At 56.6% G+C, this 12,388-nt stretch overlaps 1 protein-coding gene across 1 annotated transcript in view; it reads right to left on the bottom strand.

Annotated features, from left to right (window-relative positions):
* itga10 (integrin, alpha 10) overlaps positions 1-12,388 on the bottom strand; it is a 107,861-nt gene that overhangs the window by 81,013 nt on the left and 14,460 nt on the right. Inside the window, exons 2-3 of the mRNA XM_038787107.1 lie at positions 6,347-6,458; positions 1,817-1,827 (exon numbers count right to left, since the gene is read on the bottom strand). Coding sequence (XP_038643035.1) covers positions 1,817-1,827; positions 6,347-6,458 — 123 coding nt within the window. The remainder of the gene's footprint in view (positions 1-1,816; positions 1,828-6,346; positions 6,459-12,388) is intronic.

The raw sequence follows: 12,388 nt of genomic DNA, 5'->3' as shown, positions 1-12,388 counted from the left end.
TCAACACCTCACTACCCTCCTCCAACACCTCACTACCCTCCTCCAACACCTCACTACCCTCCTCCAACACCTCACTACCCTCCTCCAACACCTCACTACCCTCCTCCAACACCTCACTGCCCTCCTCCAACACCTCACTACCCTCCTCCAACACCTCACTACCCTCCTCCAACATCTCACTACCCCCCAACACCTCACTACCCTCCTCCAACACCTCGCTACCCTCCTCCAACACCTCACTACCATCCTCCAACACCTCACTACCCTCCTCCAACACCTCACTACCTCCAACACCTCACTACCCTCCTCCAACACCTCACTACCCTCCTCCAACACCTCACTACCCTCCTCCAACACCTCACTACCCTCCTCCAACACCTCACTACCCTCCAACACCTCACTACCCTCCTCCAACACCTCACTACCCTCCAACACCTCACTACCCTCCTCCAACACCTCACTACCCTCCTCCAACACCTCACTACCCTCCTCCAACACCTCACTACCCTCCTCCAACACCTCACTACCCTCCAACACCTCACTACCCTCCTCCAACCCCTCACTACCCTCCTCCATCACCTCACTACCCTCCTCCAATGCCTCACTATCCTCCTCCAACACCTCACTATCCTCCTCCAACACCTCACTACCCTCCTCCAACGCCTCACTACCCTCCAACACCTCACTACCCTCCTCCAACACCTCACTACCCTCCTCCAACACCTCACTACCCTCCTCCAACACCTCACTACCCTCCTCTTTATTTCTAACTTCCAGCGGGAGGGAGAGAAGAGGAACACTCGAATCGAATGCGTTTCATTTGGCAGCCAATTGCTCCCGAGAGTCCCAATACCCCTCCGTGTGTCACACATGCCAGACGTGCTACTGAATTACAACCTGCCAGGAAAAGGGATTGTCTCCAAATGCTTTATTGTTCTGTTGACTGAACTTCAACAAGATTCCTCAGTTTGCAGAAATCTGATTTCAATTAGCGAGCAAAGTGGCTTAATGTAAGAAATGTGTCTCTGAGCTGAGGAACAGAGGCAGTGCAGATACCGAATGGGCTATTGGACAAATGCTTCCAGTATTTCCCTTTCTGTTGACGTGCGGAATGTGCGGAAAGAGGAAGGGGAGTGTTGGGTAATGTAGATATTTATTGTCCATTTGCTGTCAGAAAACTACTTGAGGGCAGCACGGTGGCGCACACGGACAGTGACCCGGGGCCGGGATCGAACCCGGGTCCACGGCGGCCTGAGGCAGCAGTGCTAACCACTGCGTCACCGTGACGCCCTTACCTGGATGAAAGTAACCTTAATTTCTGCCCAAGCGTTTGCCGACCCAGTAAACGTTGAAGTTGCGCCAACTCGCTCTGTGACATCAGTGCGAGTGATGGAGGTCAGAATTCTAACCATTTCCCCACCACCTCAGAGTGATACTTATTCTCCTTACTCCCCATTTAGTTTATCGTTTTGGTCGGAAGGATTTTTGAACCAGAAAGGGCTATTTTATTGAGCGGAAAATACCCCTTTTAACCTGGGTAACTTTATCTCTGAAATGAAATGAAATGAAAATCGCTTATTGTCACGAGTAGGCTTCAATGAAGTTACTGTGAAAAGCCCCTAGTCGCCACATTCCGGCGCCTGTCCGGGGAGGCTGGTACGGGAATCGAACCGTGCTGCTGGCCTGCTTGGTCTGCTTTAAAAGCCAGCGATTTAGCCCAGTGTGCTAAACCAGCTCCTGTTTCGGATGTGCGAGCATGTGGGCTGGGGCTGCAGACATCTAACACCCTTCCAAATGCAACAAAGCAGCTTTTCACCTTTGCTGCGCCTGAAGATTAGGGAAACGGATTAAAAACGGGTTGGGTAATTGCCTGGCCCCTCTTCTGGGCGTTTTTAATTCGATGGTAATAATAAACACGTGGATCGTGTTTCATCAAATTCCGAGAGGCAATTTTTCCCACTGTCGACCAGGTTCGGTTTTAGGTTTGCTACACGTCTGCTTGGAGAAATGCAAGTGCCAGACTCGTGTTGGCAGCCAATCCTGCGTTGGCAGGAGGCACAGTGTTAATTTATACAGATAACATTGTCCAGTGAAATTCACGTTTCAATCTACCCCGCAGGCAATTCGCGCTCCTGTCTCCTCCCTCCACGATGGAGTGGGTAAACATATCACCCTCCTGTGGTATGGTCTTAGCTATCAGTAGCACAGCGGTTAGCACTGTTGCTTCACAGCTCCAGGGTCCCAGGTTCGATTCCCGGCTTGGGGTCACTGTCTGTGTGGAGTCTGCACGTCCTCCCCGTGTGTGCGTGGGTTTCGTCCGGGTGCTCCGGTTTCCTCCCACAGTCCAAAGATGTGGAGGTTAGGTGGATTGGCCGTGCTAAATTGCCCCTTAGTGTCTAAAGGTTAGATGGGGGGGGGGGGTGTCACAGGACTAGGGAAACGGGATTGGGCCCAAGGGGCTGGTTTAGCTCACTGGGCTAAATCGCTGGCTTTTAAAGCAGACCCAGGCAGGCCAGCAGCACGGTTCAATTCCCGTACCAGCCTCCCCGAACAGGCGCCGGAATGTGGCGACTAGGGGCTTTTCACAGTAACTTCATTTGAAGCCTACTCGTGACAATAAGCGATTTTCATTTTTTTTCATTTTCAAGTGGGTCAGTGCGGACCCGATGGGCTGAATGGGCTCCTTCTGCACTGTCGGAATTCTAACATTTCCTTTTAAACTGTTTTAAACGGAGGCTTTACCCCTTTACCAGCATACGGTCCATAGTAACTAACTGAAAATCTTTACCTTCGGTCGATAACTTTATTGATCTGAAATCAAACCCTGCCTCCAGCCCACAGATACTTTCCAAAGCTTGAGTTGAGTGAGCCGGTGTCAGTGAAAGGCGGACAGGTGCCGACAGCTGGAATTGAGCAGGCCAGGATTTCAGACGCACACAGGGATAAGGCAGGAAGCAGCTGTCCAGGCTCATGGCCAGGGCCGTATTGAAACATTGCGAGTGAATTGTGGGCGAGTATTTACTGCAACGTACCTGTGTGGCAAAGCCAGCAGCCGAATATGGCCAGGGAGAGTCGCCGCACCCTGCCCATGCCCTGCCCACACTCTGCCCACTCCCTGCCCACTCCCTGCCCACACTCTGCCCACTCCCTGCCCACTCCCTGCCCACTCCCTGCCCACTCCCTGCCCACACCCTGCCCACTCCCTGCCCACTCCCTGCCCCTGCCCTGCCCACACCCTGCCCACTCCCTGCCCACTCCCTGCCCACTCCCTGCCCACACTCTGCCCACTCCCTGCCCACTCCCTGCCCACTCCCTGCCCACTCCCTGCCCACACCCTGCCCACTCCCTGCCCACTCCCTGCCCCTGCCCTGCCCACACTCTGCCCATGCCCTGCCCATGCCCTGCCCACTCCCTGCCCACTCCCTGCCCACTCCCTGCCCACTCCCTGCCCACTCCCTGCCCACTCCCTGCCCACTCCCTGCCCACACCCTGCCCACTCCCTGCCCACTCCCTGCCCACTCCCTGCCCACTCCCTGCCCACGCCCTACCCACTCCCTGCCCACTCCCTGCCCATGCCCTACCCACTCCCTGCCCACTCCCTGCCCACTCCCTGCCCACTCCCTGCCCCTGTCCTGCCCACTCCCTGCCCACGCCCTACCCACTCCCTGCCCACTCCCTGCCCACTCCCTGCCCACTCCCTGCCCCTGTCCTGCCCACTCCCTGCCCACACCCTGCCCACACCCTGCCCCTGTCCTGCCCACTCCCTGCCCACTCCCTGCCCACTCCCTGCCCACTCCCTGCCCACTCCCTGCCCCTGTCCTGCCCATACCCTGCCCACTCCCTGCCCACTCCCTGCCCACACCCTGCCCACTCCCTGCCCATACCCTGCCCACACCCTGCCCCTGTCCTGCCCACTCCCTGCCCACTCCCTGCCCACTCCCTGCCCACTCCCTGCCCACTCCCTGCCCACTCCCCGCCCACACCCTGCCCACTCCCTGCCCACTCCCTGCCCACACCCTGCCCACACCCTGCCCACTCCCTGCCCACTCCCTGCCCACTGCCTGCCCACTCCCTGCCCACACCCTGCCCACTCCCTGCCCACTCCCTGCCCACTCCCTGCCCACTCCCTGCCCTCACCCTGCCCACTCCCTGCCCACACCCTGCCCACTCCCTGCCCACTCCCTGCCCACACCCTGCCCCTGCCCTGCCCACTCCCTGCCCACTCCCTGCCCACTCCCTGCCCACACCCTGCCCACACCCTGCCCACTCCCTGCCCACGCCCTGCCCACTCCCTGCCCACTCCCTGCCCACTCCCTGCCCACACCCTGCCCCTGTCCTGCCCATGCCCTGCCCACTCCCTGCCCACTCCCTGCCCCTGCCTGCCCACTCCCTGCCCACTCCCTGCCCCTGCCCTGCCCACACCCTGCCCACACCCTGCCCATGCCCTGCCCACTCCCTGCCCACACCCTGCCCATGCCCTGCCCACACCCTGCCCACTCCCTGCCCACTCCCTGCCCACTCCCTGCCCCTGTCCTGCCCACTCCCTGCCCACTCCCTGCCCACTCCCTGCCCACTCCCTGCCCACACCCTGCCCACTCCCTGCCCACTCCCTGCCCACACCCTGCCCACTCCCTGCCCACGCCCTACCCACTCCCTGCCCACTCCCTGCCCACTCCCTGCCCACTCCCTGCCCCTGTCCTGCCCACTCCCTGCCCACACCCTGCCCACACCCTGCCCCTGTCCTGCCCACTCCCTGCCCACTCCCTGCCCACTCCCTGCCCACTCCCTGCCCACTCCCTGCCCCTGTCCTGCCCATACCCTGCCCACTCCCTGCCCACTCCCTGCCCACACCCTGCCCACTCCCTGCCCATACCCTGCCCACACCCTGCCCCTGTCCTGCCCACTCCCTGCCCACTCCCTGCCCACACCCTGCCCACTCCCTGCCCTCACCCTGCCCACTCCCTGCCCACACCCTGCCCACTCCCTGCCCACTCCCTGCCCACTCCCTGCCCACTCCCTGCCCACTCCCTGCCCACTCCCTGCCCACTCCCCGCCCACACCCTGCCCACTCCCTGCCCACTCCCTGCCCACACCCTGCCCACTCCCTGCCCACACCCTGCCCACTCCCTGCCCACTCCCTGCCCACTCCCTGCCCACTCCCTGCCCTCACCCTGCCCACTCCCTGCCCACACCCTGCCCACTCCCTGCCCATGCCCTGCCCACACCCTGCCCACACCCTGCCCCTGCCCTGCCCACTCCCTGCCCACTCCCTGCCCACACCCTGCCCACACCCTGCCCACACCCTGCCCACTCCCTGCCCACACCCTGCCCCTGTCCTGCCCATGCCCTGCCCACTCCCTGCCCACTCCCTGCCCCTGCCCTGCCCACTCCCTGCCCACTCCCTGCCCCTGCCCTGCCCACACCCTGCCCATGCCCTGCCCACACCCTGCCCACACCCTGCCCACACCCTGCCCACACCCTGCCCACACCCTGCCCATGCCCTGCCCACTCCCTGCCCACACCCTGCCCATGCCCTGCCCACGCCCTGCCCACTCCCTGCCCATGCCCTGCCCACTCCCTGCCCACACCCTGCCCATGCCCTGCCCACTCCCTGCCCATGCCCTGCCCACTCCCTGCCCACACCCTGCCAATGCCCTGCCCACGCCCTGCCCACTCCCTGCCCACACCCTGCCCATGCCCTGCCCACACCCTGCCCACACCCTGCCCACTCCCTGCCCACACCTGCCCACTCCCTGCCCACTCCCTGCCCACTCCCTGCCCACACCCTGCCCACTCCCTGCCCACACCCTGCCCATGCCCTGCCCATGCCCTGCCCATGCCCTGCCCACTCCCTGCCCACTCCCTGCCCACTCCCTGCCCACTCCCTGCCCACACCCTGCCCACTCCCTGCCCACTCCCTGCCCACTCCCTGCCCCACTCCCTGCCCACTCCCTGCCCACACCCTACCCACGCCCTCCCATGCCCTGCCCACTCCCTGCCCATGCCCTGCCCACTCCCTGCCCACTCCCTGCCCATGCCCTGCCCATGCCCTGCCCACTCCCTGCCCACACCCTGCCCACGTCCGTAGCTGGTCAGCGGGGGGGGGGGGGGGGGGGGGGGGGGGGGCAAAGGACTCTAAGGAATTCGGAACCCTGGATTATTTGTTTCTCCCGAATCTCGATACACAGAAGCAGTTTTCTCTGCCCCAACTGACGTCACCAGGTTTAGCTCTGAACGGGCAGATGGAACGTCCCCATTTGATTCCTGGGACATGATGGAGACGATATCACAAACATTAAGAGGGTCTGAAAGGTTGTCTCACAGACATCTGGATTTGTAAACTTACCATTTCTGACCATCCGCTTCATGTTGTAGAACTTTATATCCAAATTGGCTTTTCCTGGGCCCTTTGAAGATCCGGGCTTCCTTCACATTGATGTTGAAGGACTCACTGAAACCTATTCAAACATACAGTTAGTCAGATGCTGAATAAATCTCCCTGCCTTACCCAGCAATAACTTCGAGGTCAGACACAGGAGTTCTATAGTTTTCTCAAACATTCTAGGGACAGGTACAGCACGGGGTTAGATACAGAGTAAAGCTCCCTCTACACTGTCCCCATCAAACACTCCCAGGACAGGTACAGCACGGGGGTTAGATACAGAGTAAAGCTCCCTCTACACTGTCCCCATCAAACACTCCCAGGACAGGTACAGCACGGGGTTAGATACAGAGTAAAGCTCCCTCTACACTGTCCCCATCAAACACTCCCAGGACAGGTACAGCACGGGGTTAGATACAGAGTAAAGCCCCCTCTACACTGTCCCCATCAAACACTCCCAGGACAGGTACAGCACGGGGTTAGATACAGAGTAAAGCTCCCTCTACACTGTCCCCATCAAACACTCCCAGGACAGGTACAGCACGGGGTTAGATACAGAGTAAAGCCCCCTCTACACTGTCCCCATCAAACACTCCCAGGACAGGTACAGCACGGGGTTAGATACAGAGTAAAGCTCCCTCTACACTGTCCCCATCAAACACTCCCAGGACAGGTACAGCACGGGGTTAGATACAGAGTAAAGCTCCCTCTACACTGTCCCCATCGAACACTCCCAGGACAGGTACAGCACGGGGTTAGATACAGAGTAAAGCTCCCTCTACACTGTCACCATCAAACACTCCCAGGACAGGGACAGCACGGGGTTAGATACAGAGAGAAAGCTCCCTCTACACAGTCCCCATCAAACACTCCCAAGACAGGTACAGCACGAGGTTAGATACAGAGTAAAGCTCCCTCTACACTGTCCCCATCAAACACTCCCAGGACAGGTACAGCACGGGGTTAGATTCAGAGTAAAGCTCCCTCTACACTGTCCCCATCAAACACTCCCAGGACAGGTACAGCACGGGGTTAGATACAGAGTAAAGCTCCCTCTGCACTGTCCCCATCAAACACTCCCAGGACAGGTACAGCACGGGGTTAGATACAGAATAAAGCTCCCTCTACACTGTCCCCATCAAACACTCCCAGGACAGGTACAGCACGGGGTTAGATACAGAGTAAAGCTCCCTCTACACTGTCCCCATCAAACACTCCCAAGACAGGTACAGCACGGGGTTAGATACAGAGTAAAGCTCCCTCTACACTGTCTCCATCAAACACTCCCAGGACAGGGACAGCACGGGGTTAGATACAGAGTAAAGCTCCCTCTACACTGTCCCCATCAAACACTCCCAGGACAGGTACAGCACGGGGTTAGATACAGAGTAAAGCTCCCTCTACACTGTCCCCATCAAACACTCCCAGGACAGGTACAGCACGAGGTTAGATAGAGTAAAGCTCCCTCTACACTGTCCCCATCAAACACTCCCAGGACAGGTACAGCACGGGGTTAGATACAGAGTAAAGCTCCCTCTACACTGTCCCCATCAAACACTCCCAGGCCAGGTACATTATTTCTGTGAATAATTCCATTGCCAAACTCAACACAAGTACAGAATCAGGATGTGTCCAAACCAATGTTCTGATTATCAGTTGAATTGCAGCCATCCCTCAAAACATTAACGGTCAATATTCCCAGGTGCCCTGGTGAACTTACACCCCTTCCAGCGTCACAGAATCGGATTGGCTGGCCAGGTGTCATGTTGCAGTTTGTGTGCGCAAACTGGCTCTCACACTTTCGAAGCACAAAATAGTCACGGTGCAGGGAGTGACCATTCAGCCCATCGTGTCTGTCCCGGGCAAAAAAGGGACAGAAGGAAGCAGCTGCTCAATTTAATCGCGTTCTCTGGCACCTGGTCCGTGGCCTTGCAGATTCCAGCTCTTCAGCGACTGATCCAGCAACCTTGTGAATGAATCGAGTGTTTCATCCTCAACTACCAGTGTGAGGTGATTCATTTTGGAAGGAATAACAGGAAGACAGAGTACTGGGCTAATGGGAAGATTCTTGGTAGTGTGGACGAGCAGAGAGATCTCCGTGTCCATGTACATAGATCCCTGAAAGTTGCCACCCAGTTTGAGAGGGTTAGATAGATAGATAGAGAAATACAGCACAGAACAGGCCCTTCGGCCCACGATGTTGCGCCGAACTTTTGTCCTAGATTAATCATAGAATTTTGGACACTAAGGGCAATTTATCACGGCCAATCCACCCAACCTGCACATCTTTGGACTGTGGGAGGAAACCGGAGCACCCGGAGGAAACCCACGCACACACGGGGAGGAACGTGCAGACTCCGCACAGACAGCGACCCAAGTCGAAATAGAACTTGGGACCCTGGAGCTGTGAAGCAATTTTGCTATCCACAATGCTACCGTGCTGCCCTTAAGAAGTTAACCTACACTCCATTATTCTACCCTAATCCTCGTACCTATCCAATAGCCGCTTGAAGGTCCCTAACGTTTCCGACTCAACTACTTCCACAGGCAGTGCATTCCATGCCCCCACTACTCTCTGGGTAAAGAACCTACCTCTGACATCCCCTCTATATCTTCCACCATTTATCTTAAATTTATGTCCCCTTGTAATGGTGTGTTCCACCCGGGGAAAAAGTCTCTGGCTGTCTACTCTATCTATTCCCCTGATCATCTTATAAACCTCTATCAAGTCGCCCCTCATCCTTCTCCGTTCTGATGAGGGTTGTTAAGAAGGCGTACGGTGTGTTATCTTTTATTGGTAGAGGAATTGAGTTTCGGAGCCATGAGGTCATGTTGCAGTTGTACAAAACTCTGGTGCGGCCTGCATTTGGAGTATTGCGTGCAGTTCTGGTCGCCACATTATAGGAAGGATGTGGAAGCATTGGAAAGGGTGCAGAGGAGATTTACCAGGATGTTGCCTGGTATGGAGGGAAAATCTTATGAGGAAAGGCTGAAGGACTTGAGGCTGTTTTCGTTAGAGAGAAGAAGGTTAAGAGGTGACTTAATTGAGGCATACAGGATGATCAGAGGATTAGATAGGGTGGACAGTGAGAGCCTTTTTCCTCGGATGGTGATGTCCAGCACGAGGGGACATAGCTTTAAATTGAGGGGAGATAGATATAGGACAGATGTCAGAGGCAGGTTCTTTACTCAGAGAGTAAGGGCGTGGAATGCCCTGCCTGCAACAGTAGTGGATTCGCCAACACTAAACGCATTCAAATGGTCATTGGATAGGCATATGGACGATAAGGGAATAGTGTAGATGGGCTTTAGAGGGGTTTCACAGGTCGGAGCAACATCGAGGGCTGAAGGGCCTGTACTGCGCTGTAATGTTCTATGTTCTATGTTCGGCAGTGAATCACAGACACTCACCACCCTCGGCCAGAAGGGATCTAGCAGCCTAACATATCGCAGCCTTTGGTGTTAACATCTTCCAAATAAAGCTCGATGTTTCGGGTGAACCCCCACGGCCTCCTGAGGTCAACTCTGCCAAGGCCGCACAGACAAATCTGGCGACGAGGAAGCAGGACGACGCCCGCAGCCGCTCGAAGGAAACGCGGAAGAGAAGACGGGAACGAAAAACCGACGGGAATGAAAAATTGACAATCGGCAACAAACTAATTCTGAGCTGGGAATGTGGGAAAACAGAAGGGGAAACAGACTGAGCTCGGATTGAGCCTTGTTTTGCGGGAAATGAAGCACGGGAGTGCTAACAATCCGTGCCGCATTTTGCGCACACAGATCCTTTCATTGAGGGATTTTGGTGGCGTGGAAACGTTTGATGAGAACACTCGGCGATGGAACTCAGATACTGAGCAACTCGATGATTTGTTCAAGCTAACAAGATAGCGGTAGATGGAACTGTTCCAACATTCCTCAGCGTCACGGGGGGGGGGGGGGAAATTTCACCTGTTGAGGAATCTGGTATCGCCGGGAAAAGCGCAGCACGGAAATATACAAACAAATAGTGGGAATTCTGCACAGTTTGCAGCTCCACTGAAAAGTCTGGCCAGGCACTGCAGATTCAGGGATGTATTAAAAGATACCATCCGAGATAGACTAGTCTGCGGTCCGAGGACCGAAGTTATTCAAAAGCAGTTGTTAACCGAAAACAACCTGACCTTGAAGCAAGAAAGCTTTGGACGTCGATGTATCCATGGAGTTGCCAGCCAAAGACGCTCAGCAGTTGAGTTCAAATACAAGAACTCACACGATATCGGCTGAAACTCGAATGCAAAGACAGATTCGCTCTTGCCCTGGGCGTGCAAAAAACCAGGAACTTCACAGCAGATTGTTGGTGCAAAGACATCATGGGCGCGATTCTCCGACCCCCACGCCGGGTGGGAGAATCGCGGGAGGGCCGGGCGATTCCCGCCACGCCGCCCTGGCACCCGCACGCGATTCTCCCCCCCCCCCCCAAAACGGCGTGCCGTGTTTCACGACAGGCCGCTCGGAGAATCGCCGCTCGCCGCTTCTAACAGGCGAGCGGCGATTCTCCGGCCCGGATGGGCCGAGCGGCCTGCGCAATCCGACGGGTTCACGTCGGCGCCGACCACATCTGGTCGCTGCCGGCGTGAACAGCGCGCGACCGCTACGTGTGCGGCCTGGGGGGGGGAGGGAGGGAAGATCGAGCACCAGGGGGATGCTCAGTAGGGGTCTGACCCGTGATCGGTGCCCACCGATCGTCAGGCCGGCGTCTCTAAAGGACGCACTCCTTTTCCTCCGCCGCCCCGCAAGATCAATCCTCCATGTCTTGCGGGGCAGCGGAGGGGAGGACGGCAACCGCGCATGCGCGGGTGATGTCATTTAAGCGACGCCGGCCGCATCATTCAGCCGCCGCCGCTTTGTTTTTAAAAAAATAAATTTAGAGTGCCCAATTCATTTTTTCCAATTAAGGGCCAATTTAACGTGGCCAATCCCCCTACCCTGCACATCTTTGGGTTGTGGGGGCGAAACCCACGCAGACACGGGGAGAATGTGCAAACTCCACACGGACAGCGACCCAGAGCCGGGATCGAACCTGGGACCTCAGCGCCGTGAGGCAGCAGTGCTAACCACTGCGCCACCGTGCTGCCTTGCTCAAATCTAGGTAGACAACATCTACTACACTCCCCTCATCAATCCTCCTTATTGCTTCCTTCTAAATATATGTTAAGTGAGTAAGACACAATCTTCTCCTAACAAAATCACACTATCCCTGATAAATCTGGGATTTATTGACTTTGGGTCTGTACTCAAAGAACAAAGTAAAGTACAGCAGAGGAACAGGCCCTTCGGCCCTCCAAGCCTGTACCTGTCATGATAACCCCTTGGCCAAAACCCTCAGCACTCCCTTGTGCCGTATCCCTCTATACCCGTCCTATCCATGTGTTTGTCAAGATGCCTTTTGAACGCCGTTAATGTATCTGCTTCCAGGCACTCACCACCCTCTGTGTGAACAACCTGCCTCACACATCTCCTCTAAACTTTGCCCCACGGACCTTAAACCTACGCCCCCTGGTGACTGACCCCTCCACCCTGGGAAAGAGTGCCTGCCCATCCACTCTATCCATGCCCCCCATAATATTGTAGACCTCTATCAGGTCGCCCCTCAACCTCCGTCTTTCTAATGAAAACAGTCCGAGTCTATTCAGCCCCTCCGCATAGCTAACACCCTCCAGACCAGGCAACATCCTGGTAAACCCCCTCCGCACCCTCTCCAAAGCCGCCACGTCCTTCTGGTAGTGTGGCGACCAGAATTGTGCGCAATATTCCAAGTGCGGCCTTACCGAGGTTCTATACAACTGCAGCATGACTTGCCAGTTTTTATACTCGATGCCCCGTCCAATGAAGGCAAGCATTCCGTCTGCTTTCTTGACTACTTTGTCCCCTTGTGTTATCGCCTTCGAAGATCTGTGGACCTGCCCGTCCAGATCTCTCTGACTATCTATATTCTTAAGAGTTACTATTTACGGTATATTTCCCCTC

This window comes from Scyliorhinus canicula, chromosome 30 (assembly GCF_902713615.1).
Source record: "Scyliorhinus canicula chromosome 30, sScyCan1.1, whole genome shotgun sequence".
Taxonomy (NCBI): Eukaryota; Metazoa; Chordata; class Chondrichthyes; order Carcharhiniformes; family Scyliorhinidae; genus Scyliorhinus; species Scyliorhinus canicula.
This window is presented reverse-complemented; position numbering and strand designations above follow the sequence as displayed.